The sequence below is a fragment of the Babylonia areolata genome, chromosome 18 (genome assembly GCF_041734735.1).
Source record: "Babylonia areolata isolate BAREFJ2019XMU chromosome 18, ASM4173473v1, whole genome shotgun sequence".
NCBI lineage: Eukaryota > Metazoa > Mollusca > Gastropoda > Neogastropoda > Buccinidae > Babylonia > Babylonia areolata.
The window spans coordinates 54,855,122-54,883,002 of record NC_134893.1 but is presented as its reverse complement, the minus strand read 5'-3'; the positions used below and the strand labels follow the sequence as shown (position 1 = coordinate 54,883,002).

General features: G+C 40.8%; 2 protein-coding genes across 2 annotated transcripts in view; one reads left to right on the top strand and one right to left on the bottom strand.

Annotated features, from left to right (window-relative positions):
• LOC143292920 (uncharacterized) overlaps positions 1-10,745 on the bottom strand; it is a 28,598-nt gene extending 17,853 nt beyond the window's left edge. The window contains exons 1-4 of the mRNA XM_076603613.1: positions 10,570-10,745; positions 9,093-9,207; positions 8,308-8,475; positions 6,353-6,427 (exon numbers count right to left, since the gene is read on the bottom strand). Coding sequence (XP_076459728.1) covers positions 6,353-6,427; positions 8,308-8,475; positions 9,093-9,207; positions 10,570-10,632 — 421 coding nt within the window. The 5' untranslated portion in view covers positions 10,633-10,745. The remainder of the gene's footprint in view (positions 1-6,352; positions 6,428-8,307; positions 8,476-9,092; positions 9,208-10,569) is intronic.
• Positions 10,746-11,016: 271 nt separating this feature from the next.
• Positions 11,017-27,027, top strand: LOC143292919 (coiled-coil domain-containing protein 6-like). The gene is made up of 9 exons (XM_076603612.1): positions 11,017-11,455; positions 14,396-14,545; positions 16,408-16,536; positions 17,110-17,213; positions 17,831-17,988; positions 18,977-19,133; positions 20,221-20,330; positions 21,066-21,325; positions 21,733-27,027. Exons 1-9 carry the CDS (start codon positions 11,234-11,236, stop codon positions 21,802-21,804), a joined length of 1,362 nt encoding a protein of 453 aa, XP_076459727.1. The 5' UTR covers positions 11,017-11,233; the 3' UTR covers positions 21,805-27,027.
• The last annotated feature ends 854 nt before the right edge of the window (positions 27,028-27,881 follow it).

Here is a 27,881-nt window from a genome sequence, read left to right as displayed (position 1 = left end):
TGCCCCTAAGTCGGCCACTGCACCGGGTAAGGGGGGCAATCAGTGTTTTTATTGTGGCGATGGGGGACATTACAAGCGCGACTGTCCAAAGTTAAAGAGAGACCGGAGGCAACAAGCGGCAGTCGGCCACACACACGAGAGTTGCGCTTTAGCAACTGTACCTGTGTTCAGCGCTGAACAACAAGGTGACCAAGGAGAAATGGGGCCTACCTGTTCTGTGTTTCTCAGCCTCGTAGAGGATCGGATAGTCGATTCTATTCGAGACTCTGGCGCTACATGCACTTTCGTTGACGAGAGCGTGGTACCTCCTGACGCCGAGAAAGGAGGAACGTGTCAGGTGACTGGAGTTGAAAAGTCCTTCAATGCTGTCCGTCCTTATGTTAAGGTACAGGTTGCTACACCGTACTTTAAAGGAGCTGTGTGGGCTGTGGCACTCCGGAATCCGGCATATACACTGCTCATTGGTAACAACGTGCTTTTCGCAGACGGTACACGACAAGGGGTGTCGACACAGCTACCCAGGGAGGTGCTGGCAGCAGTAACCACACGAGCGATGGCAAGGGATCAGGCGCCCGTCTTACAGCCTACTCAGGGACCGGTGACAGATGCAGTAGCTCTCCACACGGATAGGGAGACCGTCCGTCGTCTTCAGGCCAGAGACCACACCCTGCAGCAACTGAGACAAGCGACAACTCCCAATATCAACACAGAACGGGAGGGTAAGGCATCTTACACAATGCATGACGGTCTCTTGTTCCGTGTGTTCCACAAGAACGGGGAGCACCTCAAGCAACTGGTGGTACCTCTGGGCCTCAGGCGCACTGTTCTCTCCCTAGGGCATGACATACCCATGGCGGGGCATTTGGGAGTTCGGCGGACACAAGAGCGAGTGTGGCAACACTTCTACTGGCCTGGCATGTGCAAGGATGTCCGCCAGTACTGTCGGTCGTGTGACGTCTGTCAGCGTACTTCTCCGCGTGGTAAGAACCAGCGTGTGCCGCTAGGTACTGTCCCTCTTGTGTCAGAACCCTTCCAGAAAGTGGGAGTGGACATCGTAGGTCCAATCACTCCAGCCTCTGCGCGGGGCAATCGTTACATTCTGGTGGTCGTTGATTACGCCACACGTTACCCAGAAGCCGTTGCGTTGAAGGGAATCGATTCTGTCACAGTTGCAGACGCACTGTGGCAAATGTGGACCCGAGTGGGAGTACCCTCGGAGGTACTCACAGACAGAGGTACCCAGTTCACAAGTGACGTGATGGCTCAGGTAAACCGGTTGTTGGGGATCCATGGCAGAACTACGACTCCGTACCATGCACAGGCAAACGGTCTTGTAGAGCGTTTCAACGCCACCCTGAAGAAAATGATCCAACGCCTCTGTATTGAGAAGCCCAAGGATTGGGATCTGTTCATTCCAGCCGTCCTGTTTGCGTTCAGGGAAGTGCCACAGGAGTCCCTGCGGTTTTCTCCCTTTGAGCTTCTGTATGGCCGCACGGTCAGGGGGCCCATGGCTCTTTTGCGCCAGCTGTGGACCAAGGAAGCGTCATCGCCTCCAGAAACCCTCACGGAGGTAGAGTACGTGGTGGATCTGCGCAATCGGCTGGAAGAGACCTGCAGGCTGGCACGAGAGAACCTGCAGCAAGCAGCCACCAAGTACAAGCGACAGTATGATAAAAAAGCCCGTGAGCGATGGTTTGAGGTAGGAGACGAAGTCTTGCTGCTCTTACCAGAGAAAAAGAACAAGCTCCAAATTGCTTGGCAGGGCCCCTACAGGGTGATAGAGCGGGTGGGCGACTGGGATTACCGTATTGCGGTCAAAGGAACCCCACGACTCTATCATGCCAATCTACTGAAGCGGTACAACCGGAGAGAGGAGTGTTCCGCAGCTGTAGCCCCAGTGGTCATAGAAGAAACAGAAGATGACCACACAGGCTCTTTCAGCTCACAGGGGATTCCACTTCTACCCTTGCAAGCAGAAGAGACATGGAAAGATGTCTCTGTCCACACAAACCTCACTTCTTCACAGAAGCAGGAAATCATGGATATCTGTCAGAGTGCTAGTGGCGTTCTCACTGACCTTCCCCTCAGGTGCACCGTGGGGGAGTGTGAGCTGGTTCTGGAGGACATTACACCAGTACGAGTCCGCCAGTACCCACTGCCCCACTCACAGTATGACGTAATCAGAGAGGAGGTCCAATCCATGCTGAAGATGGGAGTGATTGAGCCTGCCACGTCACCTTACTCTGCACCCATCGTATTAGTCAAAAAGAAAGACGGGAAGGTTCGCTTCTGTGTGGACTTTCGCCGTCTCAACCGGGTACTACGCTTTGATGCAGAACCGTTGCCCGATGTCAACCAGATTTTTGCAAAGCTGAGCCATGCCAAGTACTTTTCTAAACTCGACTTAGCTAAAGGGTATTGGCAGATACCCATGAAAGAGAGTGACCGACCCAAGACCGCATTCACGACGCCACAGGGTCAGTTTCAGTGGCTGGTGATGCCGTTCGGGCTGAAAACGGCCGGTGCGATTTTTAGTCGCATCATGCGAAGAGTTCTGGGACCACTGCAGTTAGATGACGCCCATAACTTTATGGATGATCTGCTGCTGGCCACCGGTACTTGGGATCGTCACACCGAAGTTCTGCAGCAGATACTCTGCCGCCTACAGGAAGTACAGCTGTCGGCGAGACCTACTAAGTGCCAGCTTGGCTGTCCAGAAATCAGCTTTCTTGGACACCACCTCCAGGGTGGTCAGCTGCACCCAGAACAGGACAAGGTAGCAAAAATCCGGGAAGCACACCCTCCTGCCACAAAGAAGGAGCTGCGTGCCTTCCTTGGACTGGCTGGCTATTACAGGCGTTTCGTGCCTAAGTTCTCAGAAACAGCCCTACCTCTGACCAACAAGACCAAGGGCAGTGAGCCCAACAAAGTTCTGTGGTCGGATGAGTGCCAGAAAGCCTTTGACAAGTTAAAAGAAGCACTCATCAACCCCCCAGTGCTGGTCCTTCCCGACCCTAGCAAAACATTTGTGCTACGGACAGACGCCTCAGGGTTGGGCCTTGGGGCCGTGCTTCTTCAGGATCACGGTGAAGGACTACAACCCATAGCTTTCGCCAGCAAGAAGCTCAGTGGAGCTGAACAGCGGTACCACACCATAGAACAGGAGGCACTGGCAGTGGTTTGGGGTATACGGAAGTTCTATCCCTACCTGTACGGAAGGCATTTTGTGCTTGAGAGCGACCATCATCCTCTCAAGTATCTGCACCGTATCCGTCCCGTCAGTCGACGTCTCATGGGATGGGCTGTGGAGCTCCAGTCTCACAGCTTCACCTTCAGACACATCAAGGGTGTCAACAACCTGGGGGCAGACTACCTGAGTAGGACTGGGCAGTAACTGGAGGTTTGACTCATGCCGAGTCGCTGCACCAGGGTTGACCGGCGTGTTAGCCTTGTCCCACTGTTTCTCCATGCGATACAGATTTAGCCCTAGCGGATGGTTGGAACGCTTGATCCGTTGGTCTGTTGAGCAGGGACAGTGCACAGCGTTTACCATTTCTTGTGTTTTGTTTCACATAATTATTTTACAATTCAAGTAATTCACGAAGCATGTCAACCGTGCATGGCTGTAAGTGTGAATCTCAGATTTGAGATCGACACTTTTAAGGAGGGGGGAAACTGTCGCGTGCGACAGTGTAGCGTTGGAAAAAAAAAAAAAGAAAGAAGGAATTTGGGTCAACTTGACCCCTCGAATACGTCATGATTTTCGCTGTTTGCTTTGTTTTTTCTTGTTCCCTTCTTTCTTTCTTTATTTCTATGCGTGCGTGCACATGTGCGTGTGTACGCGCGAATGAGCGTGTGCTCCTTCCCTCCCTCTAGTCAGCTCAGGTTGATGTTGTTTTTTTTCGTGCATGCATATCTGCCGGTTGTTTAGCTCAACTACAAGTTTGATAAGGACAATTCATACGGGATCTACCTCGACGGGTCAGATCAACTGGGGAAGAACAGTGTGTTTTGCGGGCGTCGCGCCGACGGCCAAGAGTTTCACTTCGACTTGGCTCTAAACACGAACCTGTTGTCCGACGATTTTGTTGTGGGGTACTGGGGCGGAAATGGAAGCATGCATCGCAGCAAGGAATTGTGGGACCGGAAGAAGAGAGGGACCAACGGTCGTCAACGCCGCACTAGTCACTGTTCCTGCTCCATTCGTTTTGGAGTGAGGGGTTGTTTTTTACCGATTCAGTTCGGGTTTGGGGCCTCCAGTGCCACTACATTTCCTGGGTCCATGTCCGACCAGGAGGTCTGGAATTACGTCCTAGTTCCAGGGATTTAATCTCCCGTATTATTATTTTTTTTTTTTCACGAGCTCTTGAGGTGAGTCAGGTTAGAATGGTGAAGAATGCTAGTTTTGTTTTTATTTTTCTATAGACAGGGAGCGACCGTTGACATATATTTCAGGTTTTTGGTGTTGTTGTTATTATTGCATTTTGAGATACATACTTTAATTTCAGTGCAGTGTGCCCCTGCTAATCCTTGTGGATTCCGATTTATGGATATCTGTGTGCACACATTCTGTTATTGTTTGTTTTTTTTTTGTGTGTGTTTTTTTTTTACGGTTGTATTAAGGCGTTCAGCTGTACATGTGAGTGTGTGCGAAACCCCTCTGTGTGTCTGCTTTAGCACATGTACTGTTTTTTGTTGTTGTTTTTTTATTTTTGCTTGACTCTTCACTCGAGTCTTTTTACAGCTCTGAAGAGTGGTCCGCCGTTGTCCTGGACATCCACATCCTTCCCTGCACCCGTGATACCCTGAGACTGTCACAGGGGTGTCCTCAACGTATACAACTGCCGCTTTACACCTCCCTGTCTACAGAAAGACTAGAACTCCCAGTGGTCGTCTGCATCGTGCGTCGTTTGTGACAAGGACCTGTGTGTTCGGAACTAATGCGAGTCGTACATGGATGGTAGAGGATGCGTGTGTATGTGTGAGAGCAGTGCATAAGAGGGGTGAGTGTACGTGTTCGAGCGAATGTGATTTACTCATTTATTTTTCCCTCATTCCCACTTATGATGTGGCAATTTGAATTAGCGGGTTAGTAAGTTTGGGGAGTGGAGGGGGTATTAAGGGAAATAGTTAGGCCCCACTGCTGTTTTGGTTGTCAGTATATCCGTGTGAGTGAGTGAATAAAGTGTGGTATTGTGTACAAATTCTTGGTGTTGGCTGCATTTAATTGAGCGTGCGAGGATCCGGAGACCCATTTTTTTCTTAAATTTTCTTTTATTAGATTGCGCGGGGCCTGTCGGGTTGTAGGTGGTCCTCAACCTCGACCGGTCACGTGACAATGACATACCCCTTCACCTACTAGCCCAAGATGTCAAGATCAGTGTGGGGTCTGTGGAAAAAATCCATGACCATTTGCACATGTGAAAGTTGTCTGCACAAATGGATTCCCCCAGTTGCTTACATCTTTCCAGAAGCAGGAATTAGTCACGTGCTCCTAGACTCTTTTGGCCATGTACCAAGAAAACCAGGAGGACTTCTTTGACAGACTAATCATGCAGGATGAAACATGGGTCCATCACTATGATTCAGAGACTAAACCCAGTAGAAGCAATGTAAGTATTCTGACTCACCACTTCTGAAAAAGGCATGTGTCCATCCCTCAGTGGGCAAGGTCATGCTCATGGTCTTTTGGGACTAGCACGGAGTACCGATAATGAATTTCCTGGCAAAGGGTACCACAATTACTGGCACATACTATGCTTCATTGTAGCAGAAATTGCAGGAAGCCATCAAAACTTGGTGTGGCATGCTGACCAAAGGTGTCCACTTCCTGCAAGACAACACCCCAGTTCACAACTTGCATGTTGCCAAGACAGAAGCACAGTCCTGAGGCTATGAAATCCTTCCTCACCGCTCTTACTCTTCCGACCTGCACCATCTGACTTCCACCTCTTTCCAGTCATCAAGTTATTTTTGAAGGGTAAACACTTCCCAGACGATGAAACACTTGTTTCTGAGGTCAAGTCATTGCTTCTGATGCAACCTGCCAACTTCTACAGGCAAGGTCTTCACAGCTGCATAAAATGACGGGATAAGTGTGTCACCCTTGTGGTACCTATACAGAGAAAGATTAATAATACCTGTGCCAAGTTTCGTTCCTCTCAGTCCATGGGAAGTGGGTCTGGGGAAATCTTTAATGAACACCCCTCGTACAGGAGTCATGAAGCAGTCTTATGATACAGCTATTTTTCTAAACGTAAGTGCTTCATATTCAGACAAGAAAGAGAGAGATAAAGAGAAGGCGGGTGGATGTGCATGCACAAAAATGTTTTCAAGCACAAAGCCTACCAACCTGCAAATGGTTCTGCCCACCACCGAAGATTCATGTGAGAGACTGCTATACTTGCTGTGTAAATGAAGGCTGGGTCTGTAATGACAAAACACACAAACAGAATTCTAATAAAATATGTAACCTTTTTATACAGTTTGTACTGAATATCATAGTTAATAAACATTTCATAAATCAATGTACAAGATACACTACAACATGGCCGAAATTAGCAAAAAATGTCTCATAGAAGCACTCATTACCTGTTTTACTTCTTTTAGGTATTGATAATTGGTAAACATACATCCACACAACAATCTAGAATATCAATGCCTAAACATACATCCACACAACAATCTAGAATATCAATGCCTCTGAAAATATATGAACCAAATAAAACTAGGACTGCCATGGATGACACCTTGCTGTGATGGTGGTATTTCATTAGAGCTTCAGATCGGTAGGCACAGAACTTTGAAGACAAGACTCATTGGAATAACAACATTACTTCATACAAAACTAATTCAGATCACTCATAAAGACAATATTCATGGAAATAAAATATCACACATTCTGAGGACCTACATGGCCAATACTCATCAGACTAACTATGTACATAATCTTTAACACATTCAGACAACCTTCAGGATAATAAAGTGAATAAATACATATAATACATATTCAGATGACCTATTTCATAAAGACAATACCCATAGTAACTACACACATACAGAGGGCCTACATCATGACAAATACACACAACACACATTCAGACAACCTACTCATGAGAATAACTACACACAACACACACTCAGATGACTTACAAAGACAACACACATGAAAATAACTACACACAACATACTCAGATGACCTAAAAAGATAATACTCATTACAATAACTACACATACTGCACAGACTTATAATGATGCTACTCATGAGAATGACTATGTACCATAAGTCTAGATAATTTACAAAGATAACCATCATGATAATAACAGTTACTACTTACAACACAGATTAAGAGGAACTACAGAGGCAACACTTAATAGATTACTACACACAACATACATTCTGTGGACACACATTCACAATGCACTCATCTATACACATCACACTCAGATGATCTACAAATGCAATTCTCTTGACAAAAACTACACATATTCAAAGAACCTACAAATATGATACTAATGAAAACTACAAACAACGAATTCAGACAAATCAAAAAGACCATACTTATAACAAGATCAACAAAAAACACATGCTCAAAGTACAGACAAAAACAATACTGCTGAAAAAACTACATGCGGCAAATGTTCAGATGATTCACGACGACAATAATAATCAGAATAACACAAATAAATTCTGAGAGCGTTTTATGTTTTAATTTTCTTTCCTGTCAGATACAAAATAATCCACAAAGGGTTACCAGTTTATCCTCTAAAGATATGCACCACTAAAAGAGACAACAACTACACACAACACACATGCTGTGGACCTACAGATAACTACAATACTCAACACAATACACACAATACACACTTAGACAATACTCATAAGAACAACTTCACACAGCACACATTCCGAGTACCTACAGACAACGACAATCTGCGTGAGAATAGTTAGCACATGTACAGCAGACCTACAGGCAATGACAATAATCATGAGAATATCCTACACACATCACACACACAGAGGACTTCATACAACCACTACACAAGAGAATGATTACACACAAAAAACATGTAGAGGCCCTACAGACATATGATACTCATGAGAATAACTTGACATAACACACACATTCAGAGGACTCACAGACAACGACAATACTCATGAAAAGACCTGACCTGGCCATAACATGCAGAGGACATACAGACAACGACAATACACAAGAGAATAACTACACAAAACATATATGGACCTAAAGACAATAAAAATACTCATGAAAATAATGTCATTCAACACACAAGCAGAGAACCTACAGACAAAGATGATGTGAAGAGGCAGGCGCTGCCCTAGCAGCATGACCATGGACTGAGCATGCCAGAAGTTGTCGATATCAGGGAGAAAGTAACTGACACACTCCACCGTCAGACCATGCAAAATGGTGCACCACCACAGCCACTTGTATCGCCCACCGTTTCGGAATGCTGTCAACATTGTAGATGAAGCGCATTTGATACCAAGGAAAAGGCATACTGTACATGCATTGTATCTGGTTTACAGTACAATAAAAAGTCAAAGTGGAAGAATAAAGAATACCTTAGTATCTCCATCCCTCCAAAATAATAATTTGTGTATGGTGTAAAATACATATATAAAATACATAAACTATAATGCACAATCAATACAATGTTTCAAAAATAAAACCACTAGCACCTTTGAATTATAGCATATTATAACATATACATGTGAGTCAAAATCAAACCTAATAATAGGCAATTTCATGTTTAACACTTTGTTAAAATTAACAAAAATGTGTAAAAAACATTTTTGACATCTTCAGTCACCAAACCTACACTCTCTCTCTACCCATACAAGCACAATATCATTTGGGCCAAGCCATACGACTAAGAAGATACAGACATATTCAAATATTCAGCTGATATGATCAAAAGGGTGTTTGGGGTAGGTGTCAAATGTCTGATCATTTTTATTGTAAGATGGTCGTTATCCCCTTGTCAGAGCAGACAGATCAATTCATGCTTTTCACCTCGTTGATAGAAATAAATTCAATAAAAAGTGAGAAAATAGCATATTTGCTTACCATGCATGAAAGTGAGAAATCCCAAAACGTAGAATGAAATCTCACAGTATAGGAATGTATCATGGTTCTTCAGAATCTCTTTAGGTGAGCGCAACTTGATCCACCAATCCAGGTCCTATTGTTCATGAGGAAAAAAGCATGGAAATATGTCGTTTACTTTCAAGTTGTCATCCCTGCAAAAATTAAGTCCCTTTTTCAAATTACACTGACACAAACTTAAGATTACAAACTTTATACCATATATAACAATGTGTTACACATTCTCATGAATATAACAAGTTCTGTTCTACTGTGCTGAGCCCCAATGACTCTTCATGGATTTTAGGGAGAAGAAGAATGTGTCGAAAGTAATAACAATCCATGAGAATCTCCATAAATCAAAAATCTGTTTTTACAATTCTTCCTAAGCAATATACTGGAAATAAGTGGACAGAGTTTTTTTAAAAAAAAGAAAAGAACAAATGGGGTGGGGGTGGGGGCAAAAGTGAAAAAGCATCTGCTATTGGGGTTAGAATTGGCTTTAGGCTATCTTACATACAGTCTGCCGAAGTTGTCTGCAACTCTGCAAGACAGAGTTGACTGCAATACTGAGCCACAGAGGTAGCAAGTTGTGCATCCTGCTGAAGAAATCCAAGTCATTTGCAACAAATTTTGCAGCTAGGTCAGATCAGAAGTTCTCTTCCACTACTGGTAACCCAGTTCTACCTGCCACAAGAAAACCTGATCTGGATATGGTTGGGTTCTACAAGATTTGACTTGCCCAAGACATGAAAATGAAGATGGACAAAACACCAATGATCATGCTTGTTTGGCTGTCATTTGGCCCTATCCCACAACAGCTAGAAATGGAGAATGTTGGTGATGTGTACAGCAATGCAGCACCCCCAAGACCAAATCAGGTTTCAGAATGACTGACAGTGTCATCCAGCTGGGCACTGGATCTGAATGAACTTTTCTATATGACAATACTTTCAACAGGGATCCAAATTTTCTGCTGTGATCATGGGTGATCTGGCATGTGCATGGAATGTTAGCAGTAGCACTCTTGCTCCGGGTTAATTTGATCTAGAGATTTTGGTTGGAGAAATCCAAACATTATCATTCTGTCATCTCTTCTGCAGAAATGGCACTGGTTACAACATCTACCTATTTATGGTCAGAATACAAATAATATAATGGTTACACACATCTTCATTTTATATTCATATCTTCACCACACATCAATTCAAAAAATGATGTCCTTTTAAGGCTGTTTGGTTGTATGAAGATGACATGGCATGGACACTGTGGGTAAACAAGTTATCTGACATTACTCTTGTCATCCTAAAGAGCCAACTAGATGCAGTGTCTGCTGCTTGACAGTCATGCTATGCGCTCACTTGAACGTTTCTAACATCTTAACACTAAATTGCGTATCATTCATTCCCTCAACACCGCCCCTTATCTACTTATATCTGACACTTCATCGCTCAAGCACCTTGTCTGGAAGAGAGATGTACTGCTTTAGAAAGTTCTGGGTTGCCTTCACGTAGTCTTCCATTTTTGAGCCTGCAATAAATTAGGCCCCGTGCGTTTCCCTGCAAACCTTTCCGTTTCTTAGCAGCTGTATGCAAACTAGCTGCAGGCGACTGCTGTCCGCGCGCGAGGGTACAAAATGACCTTTGACAGCAAACCAGCCTCTCTTTGGAACATATTCTAATATCCTGTTAAGGGGAAGATTATTATTCGTAAATATGGTCTCGTTATAAATATGCAGTCCAGTTATTCATATATTTTCTGATATTTTTACACACGAAGAAGTATATGATGATAGTTCTCCACCGGCATATACAAATAAGACATTGCATGTTTTAATGTAGATCACCTCATGTGGCAGCATTAAAAGAAGGATCCCTTCGAATTTGGCATTGACATTGGATGCAATTCCACCACAAAATGAGGTTTCTCCGTCTGCTGTTGACATAGGATCTTGAATCTTCTTATCCAGGTTGTACCTGACAGATCAACAAAATAGTTGATATTTATACTCTGGTTGATAGCTGTCTTTTCATCTTGATTCAGAGTCCATGTAACGGGCAATAAGTGGCCCGACTGTTTTTCTGCATCTGACTCTTGTTCAGTATTTGTCTGCGAAGGGTGCAATGGCGGACAGCGCCAGTGAACTGGAGAGTGACACCAGCTCCATTGATGGTGGTCCTACATTAAAACCACCGTCTCCTGCTCATGTTGAACATTTGCAGAAGAGAATTGAATCCTTGCAGCAAGAAAACAGAGTTTTGAAATTGGAGTTGGACTCATTCAAATCAAAATGCAAGGCTCTTCAAGAGGAGAACAAAGAGCTTCGCAGAGCCAGTGTGTCCATTGTAAGTCATCTTTCAAGAATTTTGCAGAGAAGCTTGTTTTTGTTTGCTTCTTTCACTGTCATACCGGTTGCGCTTGGAATTATTCTCTCTTTTTCACTGTGGAGTTGTATTTTTCTAATTCGAGTTTTAAGCAAAATGGCTTGAGTTATGAATAAATTTGTAAAAGTTCTAGTTCGTTATTCATGTCATGGTGTCCAAATGAGTCATTTCTAAAATTTGACACTGGGAAGTAATCAGGTTGATCGATGTAAGTTGTAAGGTTAGGCAAACAGGATATATTTATAAAGTAATAAAGAGGCAAAGATGTTAATTAAAAATAAAGTATGCATAATCTGAAAAATTAATTCAAAATGCCATGTTTGGCAGACACACGAAGTGTGCATTCACTCAAGATCCAGTTTCATCAATGTGATATTTTCAAAAAATGAAATTAACAATTATTGCATGTACATTGTAATTATTGGTAATGAAAAAAATGGTTAATGAGAACATAATCTGTTTTCATTAGGATGACCAGAAGTACAGATTCTGTAGTATAGTACATCCTGATTTGTGTGACCATTGTCACTCATTCAGAGTTTTAGCAGATTACTCATTTTAGTGTATGACAAGACTCAGTCAATAATTACTTAAACTTGTTTATCACTTTATGTGAATTTGACAACAATAGATTCTGGATTTCAGTTCAGATTTCTCTGTGTGAAATTCAGGCTGCTCTCCCCTGGGTTGCTTCACTGAGAGCACCACCCCCACACCCCCCTTTTTTTTCCTCTGCCTGCAGTTTTTTGTTTGTTTTCCTAGCTATCGAAGTGGATTTTTCTACAGAATTTTGCCAGGGACAACCCTTCTGTTGCTGTGGGTTCTCTTACGTGAACTAAGTGCATGCTGAACATGGGACATCGATTTATCGTCTCATCCAAATGACTAGTGTCTAGACCACCACTGAAGGTCTAGTGGAGGGAAAGAAAATACTGGTGACTGTGCCGGGATTCAAACCAGTACGCTCAGATTCTCTCACTTCCAAGGCAGACGCGTTACCTCAGGGACATCACTCCACATGTGTAATCAAGAGAAAAAATACTGGTATATGTGCTTAGGAAATCTTTTATATGGCCCAGAAAATGAGTGCATGATCATCTGCTTACAAGTTCAACTGATGTTATGAATAGCATGCAGTAATCTGCTGTAGAAATGTCTCTTTTTAGCTTTTTAGTTTTCTTGTCTGTTGTCAGTGCTTTCGTCTAGGAGGAAACAACCACATTCTTCAGATCTTTTTGACTTTGAATCTATCATTTTTTATTTTCACTTCATTTTTGAAGACTTTGGTCTTAAAGTTTTATCGACTTTCAGTTTCAGCATATGTCCTTGGTAACAGGAACAGGTCTAAATCTGGAACAGCATTGAAATCTCATTTTTACTTTGGCTTGAGGTTCAGTGCAGTTCACTGTTAAAATAAGATATATATATATATGTGCTGTTCTACAATACTGGAAACATTGGGCTGATTCAAGGGTGTTTCCCTTTCTAACAAATTTGCACAATATTCATAATGTGATGATGTTTTTGTCTGTCACACACTCATGGTATATACATCTTAATCATTTGGTAAATGAATATTTTTATATAGCTCTTTTGAAGTGTAAAAGATTTGCTGCTATTAAGAAAAAATTTTGTGTGTGTGTTTACTTTATATTTTTTTCCAAAATGGTGGCAAAATCTGATACATGCTCATGGGTATTCACTTTGCAGGTCTATTGTAGCCTGTTGTAAATATGCTTGACACTATGGCAGAATAGTTAACTGTGTTTTTCTCTTGTAATACAAAATCATCTATGTGTGTTAAGCAACAGCTTGTGAATGGAAGCCATAACATAATATTTAAATGGAACTTAAAAACTGCCTCTTTTGAGCATTACTTTTGTATCCTGTTCTGTTGTCTACATTGCATCCCATGCCGACGCAGCAATAATGTATAAGTTGATCCATGCGCTGTACTGAATTATTACATACCATTCTCTCATTGTGTTTTTAATTTTATGTAAGTCTCACAAAGTTTTTGGTGACCATTGGTTCTTTCTCAGAATATATATAACAGCTGAACATCGTTACTCATAGAGTCCTGTGTCATCAGATGCACGCACAACTGGTGTTATTGTCATATTTTCCCGTTCTTATTTGCTCTCGCAAGATTAATAGACGTGCCAACTGTATTCTTAATATTGTACTTTTTCACCATGTCTGTATCAGTGTATGTGTGTTTAAACAGTTTCAAGTGAAAAGTACTTTAAAAGTCTGCAGATTCGCTACTCACATTCAGCCATCTTGGCTCTGGGCGAGTCTGGCATCTTTTCCGCAGTGATGCAAGAATAAGAAAACATATTTATTGACGACATGAAGTGCATAGCAATAAAGGACACAACAGATCCACATTCACATGGATGACAGAATCTCAAGTGTTTTGACATAATTCAGTATTAGATCTGTGCTTCAACTTGCAAAAGCAGTTCACACCCAAAAATGGAGTAAGGCTGCCTACATGGCAGGGTAAAAATAGTCGTACACATAAAAGCCCACTCATGTACATACGAGTGAATGTGGGAGTTGCAGCCCATGAACGAAGAAGAAGTAAAAGCAGTTTGCTACTGTACATTTCTTGCACACCAAAGTTTCTGTTTTTTTGTGTCACGCATGACAGTGAAATGTCGTCATCTTTTCTTTATCAGTATCTTTCTGCCTTTCATTTGTTTGGATTGAATGATCTCACTGAAGTAATATTTCTTTGTCTTGTTGATATATATATATATTTTTTTTTTAATGAATTGATGAAAGGGATAAAACATATAAACAATAAATTAGCATTTTTTTATTGTAAAAAAATATTCATTGAAGTGTTAAACAACTACTTCAGATAGACAGTTAAAAATATATTGTTGTGAGCAGCAAGCCAAGGCAGAGCAGGAAGAGGAGTTTATCAGCAACACCCTGTTGAAAGAGATCCATTGCCTGAAGAAGGAAAAGGAACGTCTGGCTATGAACTATGAGCAAGAAGAGGAATACCTCACCAATGATCTCTCTCGAAAGTTGTTCAAGGTTTGACATTTGATATTTTTAATTCATGTATTAACAGAAAGTTTGCTTACAAGTTACATGTTTAGAAAGTGAGCCTGCAAGATTTTTTAAATTTTTTATCTAGATTTGTGTGTATGATTGTGTGTGTGTGTGTGTGTGCTCGTTCCTGCAGTTGTTGGTTGCAAGTGTCCATGTTTGATTGGATACAGATATAAACGTGGGCTATTATGTACGAATGTGTTTTTACATTATCATTTTAAGACGCTCATCTGCCAGTATGATGTCCGTGAGGGTCTGGGCACAGTTTCTGCTCTCACTCTTTCTCCCAAATTTGACTGAAGAAAACAGTGTCTAGTCATTTGGATGAGACATTGGACTGAGGTCCCATATGCAGCACACACTATACACACTGAAAAAGAACCCACGGCAACAAAAAGGTTGTCCTCTGGCAAGAATCTGTACAAGAAATCCCCTCTGATAGGTACACAAATATGAAATACATCACATGCATGCACTCAAGGCCTGACTTAAGTGTGTTGGGATATGCTGCTGGTCAGGAATCTGCCCAGTAGTGTTACATGGATTTGTTCCAAATGTGATGTCTCCTTGAGAAATTGAAATGGAAAAGGAAACTGGATATTTAACATTTAGTGTACTCAGTCAGTCAGTGTTGTAGATCAAACTTAAGTTACAGTCTCAAACATACACACAAACACACACTCGCACATACAGAGTATATGACTCAAACATGTACACACGCACACACACACACACATGCACACTCACACACTCAGAGTGGGAGAGAGAAAGAGAACAAGTAAGGAGTAAAAGGTAAAGTAGTGGCCAGGAAATTAGTTTTCAAAAATATTGCTAGTGGTCACAAGATAACCTCCTGCAAGTCAAAAGTCTGAACAGTGCCTAATCAATACTGTTACCTAGACTGAGACTAGTGAGAGGAATGGTGGTACATGATTTGAAACATCATGAGCTGTACTTAACATCAACAGTGTTGAAACATGTCCAAAACTCTTTTGTGGTCTGTTGGATTTTAATATTTTTTAATTAATAATTTTACAAGTTTTTATTTTTGACATGAGCTGAATTACATGAGAAGTCAACACACACACACACACACTCACACACACACACACACACACACACACACACACACACACACACACACACACACACACACACTTGCACACACACTCGCACGCGCGCACACACACACACACACACACACACACGCATACACACACACACATGCACACAAACACACTAACAGTAACACACACTAATACTGACAGCAACACTGACGTTAACACAGACAACCACAAAGATTGAACTAACACTCGGCAAACTACACAGGCATTTCCTTTGTCATGGGAACAGGTAAGGGGTGGGGAAGAAGAGAGATTAGTGAGAAGAACAGGAATTCAGGTTTCCAACCTTGTCTTTATCACCTTCAATAGCGCCCCCCCCCCTCCCCCCCCCCCCTCCCGACCCCCCCACTCCCCTCACCTCAGTTGTCTTTTTCTGTCTGTACAATAGCTCTGCCCCTGCCATCCCCTTCCCTCATTGTCACTGCTGATCTGGATCTGAATCTTCACCAGTTCTTCTGCTACTTTCCACACCTGCTGGCCTCTGTGCCTGTCTGTCCCACCCTTCTTTTAAAAACTCACTCTTGTACACCAGTGCTCTCTTTGAGCCCCCCACACCTCCCAGTTCTCTCCTTCACATGTACAATACAAACACACATTATCTCTTGTGTATGTGTGTGTGAGTGAGAGTCTGAGAAGAGAGTGTTTTGTTTTGACTCAGAACTATTGATTCACAGTCTAAAGAAGTTATATCAGGAGTTTTGGTGTATGTTTTTGTTCCAGTTGCGACAAGAGAAGATTGAACTGGAAGAAACTTTGGAGAAAGAACAGGAAGCGCAGATCAATAAACTGATGCGCAAGATTGAGAAACTGGAAGCTGACACTTTCAGCAAACAGCAAACATTAGAGCAAGTGAGTATGCATACTTCTAGAGCAAGTGACAAAGTGTCATATTAAACATTTTTACATGAAGTTGAATATGTTCAGAGTGATTTTATAGACTAGATTTGAGTAAATGTTTCCCCGCATAAATATTGTATTGAATGTTAAATTGTAATGGAAATAATTTGACACAGATGGGGCTGCTTTAGTTGTTTGAAAAAATTGTTCTAGGTTTCTGTTAGTTTAAAAAAAGAAAGAAATTCATTTGTAATTGACTCTGATTGTGTTTGTCTTGAAGATGATATGCATGTTTCATACATCTGACTACATATTCAGTCATTTTTCTAATACTTGAAGTTATTGTGTACAATCATTATAAGATTCCCCCCACCTCTCCCCGCTGTTTTCTATTAATATAATGTATTAAGTTAAATTAATTTCAAGTCTAGTACAAAGTAATGGAAGAGCAGTTTTGTTTTAGCTGAACATTATGAAAAAAAAGACAATGTGGAAATTTACATTCTGTCTAAAATAAACAATGAATAAACTAGCCAAAAAAACAACACCGAAACTAATACACTTTTGTGTGTGTGTCGGATTCAGTTGCGCCGAGAGAAAGTGGAGCTGGAAAATGCTTTGGAGCAGGAGCAAGAGTCTTTGGTCAATCGCCTGTGGAAACGCATGGACAAGCTGGAGGCTGAAAAGAGGTCAGTTCGTGTGAAATTGAAAAATGTTGGCACAGAATATACATACATGTCAGTTTGGTGCTGAAATAAAGGTGACTGCAAAATACTCTTTCTGGAAAATTTGCATGTAATGGAATCCGTTTTTACTGAACATTGAGCAATCAGACATTGACTTTCCATCACAGAAGAAACAGTCATGAGATGATCGAAATGAATTGCTGAGATGATCAAGATTAATTGTTGAAATGATTGAGATGATCAAGATTAATTGTTGAAATGATTAAGATTAATTTCTGAGATGATCAAGATTGACTGTAAATGATAATAAAACTAATGAATTATTTTCATTCTCTTTAGGGACAGAGATTATACACCAGAAACTGAGCAGTTATGTATGTCTTCCCTTAAGACAGCAGTACAGGATTTATGTTTTGTTGCCAAGTGCAACCCTGAATTTTAGTGTTAGTGAATTAGTGTCTTTGATGACTGTCTGGGTGGGAGGTCCATCTGGCATTCCACAAGGAAGCCCTGGCTGTCAAAAATTGGGTGATGTCTTGGCTGGCTTTCTGGGGGGGTGAAGTCCTTTAAGTATGAGTGTTTGCTCTTCAGCTGAATTGTGTGCACTTGGTGTGTTGCAGGTTACTGCAAGAGAAGCTGGACCAGCCAGTGTCGGCCCCCCCATCACCCCGTGACATCAATAACGGTGACACCGCTCGCAATCTGGTGCAGCACATCGAGAACCTCCGAGGCGAGGTCACCGGCTTGAAGTCACAGCTCAGGGCGGCTCAGATTGAGCGTAAGTCTTGACGGTTGTTTGGAGTTTGAATATGAATTATTGTTGTGTTCTTGGAGTTTTGAGAAGTGTTTCATTTGTTATTGTTCTTGGAGCATGAGGACAAATTATGTTTTTGTTTTGAGTTTTGAGATGAATCATTTTGTTTGTTTTTGTTCTTGGAGTTGGAGATTTGAGAATTAGTATTATATTTTTGTTCTTGGACTTTTGAGTTGAATTATTTCATTTTGTTTTTGCACTTGGACTTTCAAGAAGAATTGTTATTTCTAGTTCAGAAGTGAAGGTGGATGTTGGGTATGAAATGGGTTACCGAATTAGATTGTATTGCGTGTAATGTTCAGCTACAGAAATTACTGTTTCACTGTTGTTTCTTCACCAATGTGCTGATCCTGCTGTATGTTGTGTTGAATATGTCATATTCATCATCAACCTTTGTCAGTGCTGATACTTTGGTATATAGCCATTTTGTTAGTGCTGATGCTTTGGTATATAGCCAGATCGGCGAAATGTTGGGTGTGGTTTTGTTTCTTGTTATTGATTGTTGGATGATGAAAGAGGATACTAGATCCTTTGACACTGTTTCTGTCTCTGCTCTGAGAGATCTTACAAATATTTATACTATCCACATATAATTTCATCCCGTTAGCTTAGTTCTTCGTCCGATACTTGTCTGCTTTGCCTGCCTTCTGTCAGAACAACAAAGTCATTCAGTCAGTGTTTTTTCTTTATTCATGGCTCGACTGTCAAGAACAAATGCCTTTGCAGATCAGGTGCTCTTCTTCCACTTCATTCAAGTCTTTCCTGAAAACCCACTTCCTTAAACTAAGGTAGAACACCACCTCGCCACTCCATTGTACTCAGTTTACTTCTCATCTGTGTGTGTGTGTGTGTGTGTGTGTGTGTGTGTACACATTTTTAAGTGCCCATTGAGAGAATATGCACTGTATAAACCCACACATTGTTATAACTTTAATTGTTTTGTTTTTTTCAGATGCAGAGAAGATGGCGCACTACGCCCAAGAGGAACGTCACATCCGGGAGGAAAACCTCCGATTGCAGCGTCGTTTACAGCTGGAGATGGAGCGCAGAGAAAACCTCTGTCGTCACTTATCCGAGAGTGAATCAAGCTTAGAAATGGATGATGAAAGGTTTGTTGCTGTCTTTGATTCATTGATATAGAGCCTATTCTTGGTAAGAGAGCAAGCTCTTAGAGCCTATTCTTGGTAAGAGAGCAAGCTCTAAGCGCTTTACAGAGTCAGTTGCCCAATAGGCTGCCTGCTTCAGAAGAGCTGACTTACAGCTGTCTTTGGGTGCTCATCAGTTGTTTCCTGTGTTTCAGTCAAGTTTCAGTCACATGCCTACACACACAGACACATACACACACAAAACACACACATGCGCTTATCTCCTTATGAGCAGTCTGAAAGATTCAAGCTTTTTGGTTCACTGATCCATGGCATAATTGCCTGTCAGTGATTATGCCCAGTTGTATTTCTTCTGGTGATGGATGAAAATGTGTGGTTTTACTGCCGTCTGTAGAAGGAAAGAAAATGATTCTGTTATACCTTTTACTTTTTTAAATTCATTGTTGAAACCTGAGATTCTGTTATTCCTTTTACTTTTTTCATTCATTGCTGAAACCTGAGTCACTATATTAATTTTGTAATCAGTATTACCTGAGGTGAAATTTTATCTCTTTTTGTCAGATCATGGAGCTTACAGCAACAAGAAGTATTGTTGGCTGTTCAGTGTTTGGACCTCATTCTGAATTTGGCAGGATCGATTTTAAATAATCAGATTACTGAGTAATTGAGATAACTAGATATCATTTACTGATATCAGTACATTATCATGGTTGTCATTGCAGCTTTATTCAACCAGACAATGTTAATTTTCATCTTTGTTTTATATTGACGTGGAGAAAGGGGGTAGGGCAGTTTGAGGCAGAAAAGTGTTTGTCCATGGATACAGTTTGCTCTGTCATCCTATTGTGCTTCCCTATCCGCATAATCCTCAAAACATTTAAAAAAAAAAAAAAAATTACATCTGTTATACCATCTGTATTGTATGCTATGACTCAAACCAGGAGGCCAGATTCCATTGACTTCTAGTGCTGACTGTCTAAAGCCCTCATGGTTGAGAGAGTGGGAATGTAACCTGGGCAAGACCCTCTCTACTACAATCAAATTCTAGTCTAGTTGCCTCCCTGTTATGATATTTATCATCTTGTCGCAGGCATTTCAATGAGATGACGAAGCAGCATGAAGGAGGTATGTCTCGACCTCGCACTGTGTCCAGTCCCATCCCTTACGGCTCGTCATCCCAACCTCAGCCTATGTCGCCAGGTAAATTTAGTGAACAGTTATGATTTTGCAGGTTAATTTCCTATGCCTTTCTTTGCAGCAAAGTTCAATGCCAACTCTGCCTTGTTTGTTCTTTTTTATGTGCTGTAATATATAGAAAATATACAGAAGGTGGGCATGCTTGTTATGATTATGATGAAAGGCACTATAACTAGTTTCAATTTGGTGTCTGTTGTGTCAGCAGCCCCTGGAGCAAGTTGTTGATACAATCTTGACATCTGTGTTTTCTCTTTCCCCTCCCTTTTATGGTGATAGTAAGACTGCATTCTTTTCCATACAACTCTTTTCTGAAGTATAACTGGATGCTTTTGTAGTTATTTTTTCAGTTCAGGGATTACCTTTGTAAAGTGAGGATTATGAATTGCTAGGTATTCTGTCATTAAAGGACATGGTTATAACGTGCTAGGCATTTTGTCACAAAAGGACAAGATTATAAACTGCTTGGCATTTTGTCATGTAAGGACAGGATTATATAGTGCTGGACATTTTGTGATGTGAGGACAAGATTATATAATGCGAGGCATTTTGTCATATAAGGACAGGGTTATGAAGTGCTGGGCATTCTGTCACAAATAATTTCTTGGTTTCGAAGCAGGGATGTATGTGCTGGGCACTTTGTCATGTAGGGACTGGATTATAAAGTGCTAGGCATTCACCATGTAAGGACAGGATTATAAAGTGCTCGGCATTTTCTCATTAAGATATGTGGATTTGCAGCAGGGACGTACGTGGCCGCGAAGAGTCCGCCCAGCCCCATGAGGCGTTCCAGCACCTCCGGCCAGTGCAGTCAGCCATTCCATGCCCCCATGCAGCCGCCCCACTCTTCTGTCTCCCATTCCTCAGCACCGGGATCTGCCATGAGTACTGGTCCTAACCCTCATTCCAGCATGACCTACCCGGGGTACCACCCCAGTCCCTTCATGCCGGGTACCTCCCCCCCTATGTTCTCCAACATGCAGACAGGTTCTGGAGTCCAGGTGAGGTTTAAGCCTTTTTGGTATAGGTGTCTAATTACAGGTGTAAAGCAGAATTGGAAATGGACAGGATTCAACATGCATGCTTTGGTGTATGTTAGTTCATTGTTTCTTGAAGGAAGCAAGCATTTGTGTGTGTGAATGAGAATACCAATGTTTGGAAATGATTCATCTGTCATTCCTTTAACCTTTGATTTATGTCATATGTTTTGTGTACCAAATTCCATTTCTGTTTACATTTGTCATGCAGTATAGAATCGGTGAATGACTAGTGAATAACAGGAGGTATTTTGATTCAAATGATTTTGCTTCAGGTTCAGAATTGATGAATAAAGCATATTTTACCTCGGGGTTAGAAGTTATAAATAGGCAAACTTTATGTTTACAATGATATTTGGTATATGTTTCAGAGACCGAAGGTGATTGATGGCAAATTTGCCAAACCTACGGGTATTCCCAGTGACAAAAACGAGAAAACGTGAGCCAGAAGATTGAAGGAGGGGACTCTGGGGTCAGCTGCGCACAACCAGTACCCAGGAGATTTTGTGTCAGTACCCGCACAAAGTCCAGGAACTCAATAGCCTGGATGGAGGAGGAGTTGTTTTATTCTCCAGCTGCTGTTTGTTGGTGCTATCAGGCCTTCATACAGACTCCTCTGCATTGGGCAGTGATCAGAGTTGAGAGCTTTATCTTTGGGGGGCTGGGGTTGGCTTAATGTGACTGGTTGAAATGATGTGCTGTATGTCTCGGCTTGGTGTTTTTGTCCAAGGCTGTAACTAGTGAGAGTGTTTGTTTTTGAAATTCATTTTCTTGTGTTTCCTTTGAGTTGCTATTTCGTTAGCTTCATAAAGAAATAAACCTGTGAAGTTTATTTATGATTCTAGATTTCCTAGCATATGTATAAGGAGTGGTATATATGTATGGGAGAAAAGAATTGTGCAAAGTGTATTTGAGAGTGGCTGAAAGGAAATGTCAAGATGTAGTGACTTTATTTTTACAGTATTACTGTTTTCTCTTAAGTAAATCAAGTGTATTTGCATATGTACTGGTATACATGTTTGCTTAAGTGCTGTCAATCATTATTACACTTCACATGTTTACAAGCACTTTCCTCAGAGAGTGCCAGTCTTGAAAGAGAGAGAGAGGGAGAAAGAGAGGGAGGGAGAAAGGGAGAGAGAGAGAGAAACTTTATAAGAAGTTATTTAACTTGACTGAGTGAGTTGTGGACATTGATAATGAAGTCATGATTTAAAAAGAGAGTGGAACAAGGAAAATTGAACAAATGAACTCTGCCCCCCATTTTCAGTCTTTCATTGGTTTTTGTATCTACTATGTATGTGTTGAAAAAAATTCCTCTCCTTCCCCCATTTCCTGTGCTGGAGTGCAAAAGACTGGGTCCACAGCATTTTTTAGGCATGATGGAAAGCTGCTTTGGAATACACACATGCACACTTCTGTCAAAAACACATTTGTGAATAGATGTTGAAAGAAGGCAAAGGAACATACATACATGCCCACACACCCACACACACATGAAACTGTGTTTTTTTATGTTATGTGAAGCTCCTTGCTGGAGGAGTATGATTAAAACTGTTGGTTAAACAGGCTTTTTGTGTGTTTGAAGCAGTGTTTTTGTTTTTGTTTTTTTAACATGTATTTTTTAATCGTTAGTCATTCCATTTTCATGTCTCTATGTCAAACATTGTCGTTTTGTATTTTCCAGTTAGTCTATTTTGGGGATCATTTACAGTGAATTATTAATTATTACACTCGGTATAACCATCTCACATAAATATCTTCAGTGATTCAGTTATGGCCTGCAGTCTCTGTCGCACGATGTGTGCAGAGTGGTTCATGAAAACTTTGTGTCAGTTGTTGTAGTTATGCAGATGGAACAGGTAACTGAAAGCAGATAATGAAAACATCAAAATGAAGACAATATGATATATGTATATACAGAGAACAATAAACAATATACTCATTATAAGGCCAGCGATACAGAATCTGTGATGGAAGTAAGTTTTCCCATTTGACAGAAATTGAGTGGCACCTGAGCTGTAAGATTTCTCTTTTTCTGTGTGAAAGTCTACAAAGGCTTTTAAATAGTACCAGCTGTGGAACTTGAAACAATGCAGCAACACAAACCACTAACTTGACTAAGCACGAATGCTTGCATAATCTTGCTGACATGTGATTTTTAAAACCGAGGATCTGAGAGATTGGTATGCGCATGTGTGACAAGGACATGAGTGACATTTTGTTTGCACACTGCATGAACAACACTGTCCTGACCACCCTCACACACACACCTCCAGTCATTCACATACACTGGGAAAGAGTTACTTCTCAGAAAGTTTCTTGGCAGACATATTGTTGACACCACCATCATGGTGAATATGGTCGTTTTATTTTGTGTGAATGGATGTGATGTTAATTGCTGCCATATTCTGTGGTCTTCTTTTCACCTGCCCATTTGGACAATTACTGTTACCTGACTTGCGTACCTGTGCATCCCCAGCCCCTGAGGGAGGCAGAGTGACTTTACAGTTTGGGTATTGTACTTAAGTGTAGCATGGATGGTAGAAACATGACACTAAAATGCACATGGTTCATACAGGTTCAACAGTTTTTTTTAAGAATTTGTAAAAAATGATATTGTTTTGTATTGTATTACTCTTTTGTCACAAGAAATTTGTCTGTGAAATTTGGGCTGCTCTCCCAAGGGCTAAAGTGTATTTGTTTTCCTGTGCTTTTTTCTTAAAGATAATTACCCAGGTATATAAAAGCTTCTAATTTTGGCCTCTGAATTACTGATAACCCAAAAATATACCCCATAATAAAGCACAGCTGTGAAATATAGATTTGAATTTAAAGTAAAACAGTGATTTATGAACTTTTAATCCCGACACTCAAAATGCATTGCATTTTAATGGCGTTCCTGCTTTTTAGATTTTATCCTGTGTTGTTTTAATAGTTCGAAAAAAACGGTGTTTAAATTTTCTGATTAAAAAAACCTGTATGAACTGTTATGATTGCAGCTCAAGAGAATGATTTTTCCTAGGATGACACATGAATACACAAATAACATAGGAAGACCTCATTTAGGTAGTTTTCTACTACCAGGTGAGCAAAGAACTGTTGGAATTGGTTACATTCAGCCATAATGATGTTGTGCACCACAGGTGATTTGGCCATTTAGAGATAATTGTTTTGAGGAAAACAGGGAAGAGGGGGTTTGGGGAATGGAGGGCACCTGTTTGACACAATATAGACGCCATCATGGAGTAACATAGGAAATGAAAAGCCAGTTTTTGTTTTGATTATTAATGATACTAAGTTGGTGGTCTTTCTATTGATTTATTGTCCATTTACTAGTAACAAGGTGGTTTAGACATGTATGCATTCATTCTTTTCAGCACACATATACACAGTGGTTGTGGATGAAAGGTGAGAAATTAGATGTGGGAAGGGGGCAGGGGGTTATTGAGAAAAAAACAAAACAAAAAAAGATCAGCACGTTGAGGTGTAGGGATCATCAGTCATACTGCCAGTGAAAGAAACCAGTAAGTAAAGCTACCCACCACAGACTGGTATATGACCTCAGCGAGTAATGCTACAAATTTCCGGGAATTGTACAAAACACTTTGAATATAACCGAATCTTGAACTCAGATCTGTCCCTTGGTTCTGATATTGGGTAGAGAGAATTGGACAGTGAAATAACGAATGGTGTACTCAGATCTATTCCCCTATTTTCATATTGGGCAGTGAGAATTGGACAGTCAAATAAATGGTGCATTGAAATAGTGCTGGAGCATACATACTACGAATTCATACACTACCAGCTAAACTGACCAGGCACATGTGACATGAAATAAGAGCCCTGTTCACCACCCTTGTGCAGTCTTTCAGTAAAAGACATTGATTAAACACGACCAGAGTGAGAGTTGGAATAAACTGCATGCTGGATCTTGATCATATTTTTTGGCAACCTTACACCCCAGGTCTTTCTCTATGACAATCTGGCGTCTAGATGTGAAAGTACTTTAAGCAACTTTCTTATTAATCACAAAATCTTTTTTTCTGGTTTAATGATTCCTGCTATTCTCCCCACTTTTAAGGACAGAAAACATTTCAGTTAAAAAAAAAAAAAAAAAAAAAGAATAAAGAAAGAAAACATTGCAAATGGTCATCTTTTGTTGATTGGAAAGAATCCAGCCAGATTTAAAGACAAGGGTGGGACGTGGACAGATTGCCTTTTTTTTTTTTTTAAAGTTGAGTGAGATTCTACTATGATTGAATTGGGTATAGGCAATTGACAGGATAATGCTATCCAAAAAAAAAACCAAAAAAAAAAGTTCGGAAATTTATTTCATCAACATCACTTGTTCAATTTCACATGAAACTAACATTGTTCCCACAGTAAGCATACCTCCAATGAGTGAATGTGACTTAGTTACAGATGTTGAGATCCTCCAGTTGTAAAAATGCAGTGCAATGTGTCACCAGCTGCTGCTTTTAGTTAGTGTTTGTGTCCTTATTATCAGCTTGGCTGCTGTATTGATATGGATAATAAATCCTACTCATGAAGATTCATTGTTGTATATGGGGATGCTATACATTGCCATCAAATGATCATTTTCTTTATAGCTCATACTGAGTGTACCACTGTGAATTTGTGATAATGTGTTTTTCCAAAGTAATATTGGATGCTTTTTTGTTTTTAGCTTTTTTTTGTTTGTGTGTGTTTCTTTATTATTCTTATTCATGTGTTATGTTTTCCTTGAATGAGATTATTTTGATGCAGTCTTCTTCAACTTACTAGTATTGCAGAATAAGGGCAAGATTATTAAAGCCTTTTCCACCATCAGTCAATAGAAAAGAAAAGAAAAAAAGGGCAGAAATAATAGCTATAGCTGAAGAGAAAGCAATAGTGAAAAGCCATATTTGTGTGGGAAGGATTATGTTTAAAGTCAAATCTTATGTGAGGGAGAAAGACCGGGGAAAGGAGGCATGATCACAGCCACAGGTCTTTAAATCCTTGTCTGTATAGAGGCACGACAGAGCTAGAGGTTTGTCATCATCACAGGGACCTTACCTACTCTGCTTAAATCACTATTGAATGCTTCAGGGCTGTCCTAAAGCAATAAAGAAAATTAGAAGAAAAAAAAGGAAAAAAAAAAAAACAGTATGGAATAAAATTGAATGGATTGTCATGTTTTCAAATTTGCTTCTAGACTGGTGGCATATAGATGGGTCATTTTGAATGAGCTTTGTGGCTGTGTCATTGTTTCTGGTGTTTACAGGGCACAGAAAAGGTTCTCTGCTTGGGCGGACAAGTACCGGTAGTTTGCACAGGACACCAGTCTGTACCAGTGGTTCATGATATAGTATGTGTAATTAAAAATGTCTGCTCAGTGAGAATAAACGTGAACACACAATTAAATTAGAGGGTTTTCGGCCTCCCTGATTGCTGGTTTATTACACCTGGTCACAGGTCTCAACATGTGCTTTGCCCTGCTCAACTCTCAAATCTGGTAATAACAATGTCACATCAAATTGTCTCTATAGAAAAAGCCTTACAGAAGGAATGAGATGATAATTTTCTGTCATCAGAATTGTTCAGAGACCAGTAATATTGTTATCATAACCATGTTTTTTTATGCTTGATATGTTGACAATAAAAGTAAATATGAGCAAAATCTTAAGTTGTATGTGCTTGATTACTTTTAAGTGTGGTGTCCCTCATTCTTTTCTTTCTTCATATACACATTTGTTTTACTTTGCTTCTGTGAGAGGTTTTTGAGTGCAGGAGGATAAACACTTTAATATACAACCAGTATAAACAGCATTATCACATCTATGGATTATGACATTTAAAAAAATCTGATAAATCTGTTGCGGTAATCTTCCCACTTAGTAGATCTAAGGATATCAGTGCAGTGGTGGCTGAGTGGTAACACGTCTGCCTCGGAATCAGAATCTGAGGGTACAGGATCAAATCCAACGTTTGCCAGAATTTTCTTCCCTTCCACTAGACCTTTTGAGGTGGTCTGGCACAAGTGATTCAGATGACGAAGCAAACCAAAGTCCTTTGTGCAGCATGCACACAGTACATGTAAAAGAACTGACTGCAACAAATGGGTTGTCCCTGGGCAACATTTTGTTAAAATATCTACTTGGAAAGTAATCAGTACACTTGCAAGCAGAAAAAAGGGTGGTGCAGCACTGTGGCGACATGCTCTCCCTGAGGAGAGCAGCCCAAATTTCACACAGAGAAATAAGTTGTGACAAAAAAGTAAGAGAATATGATTCAATAATGTATATAAAAGATAGCTGATAATTGTGATGCTCATGGAACAATCACTGGTTGACGTTCTCATTGGGGTTGTTCCACTCTGTATCCCCGTTCTGTTCCAAGCACTGCTTGTGAGAAAACAAAATTGTGACCAATCTGTTAGTTGTCAGACAAAATCAGTTTCAGGCCTTTCCTCTTTCAAGTCCTGGGCTGAGTTGCACAAGACAAGAGATCTAAGCATTGCTAAGTTTACTTAAGAATA

Coding starts and splice junctions, on each gene's coding strand:
- LOC143292919 (XM_076603612.1), top strand. CDS start 11,234: ATGGCGGACAGCGCCAGTGAACTGGAGAGTGACACCAGCTCCATTGAT. Junction 11,456..14,395: donor GCAGAGCCAGTGTGTCCATT/GTAAGTCATCTT, acceptor TGTTGTGAGCAG/CAAGCCAAGGCAGAGCAGGA. Junction 16,537..17,109: donor AACAGCAAACATTAGAGCAA/GTGAGTATGCAT, acceptor TGTCGGATTCAG/TTGCGCCGAGAGAAAGTGGA.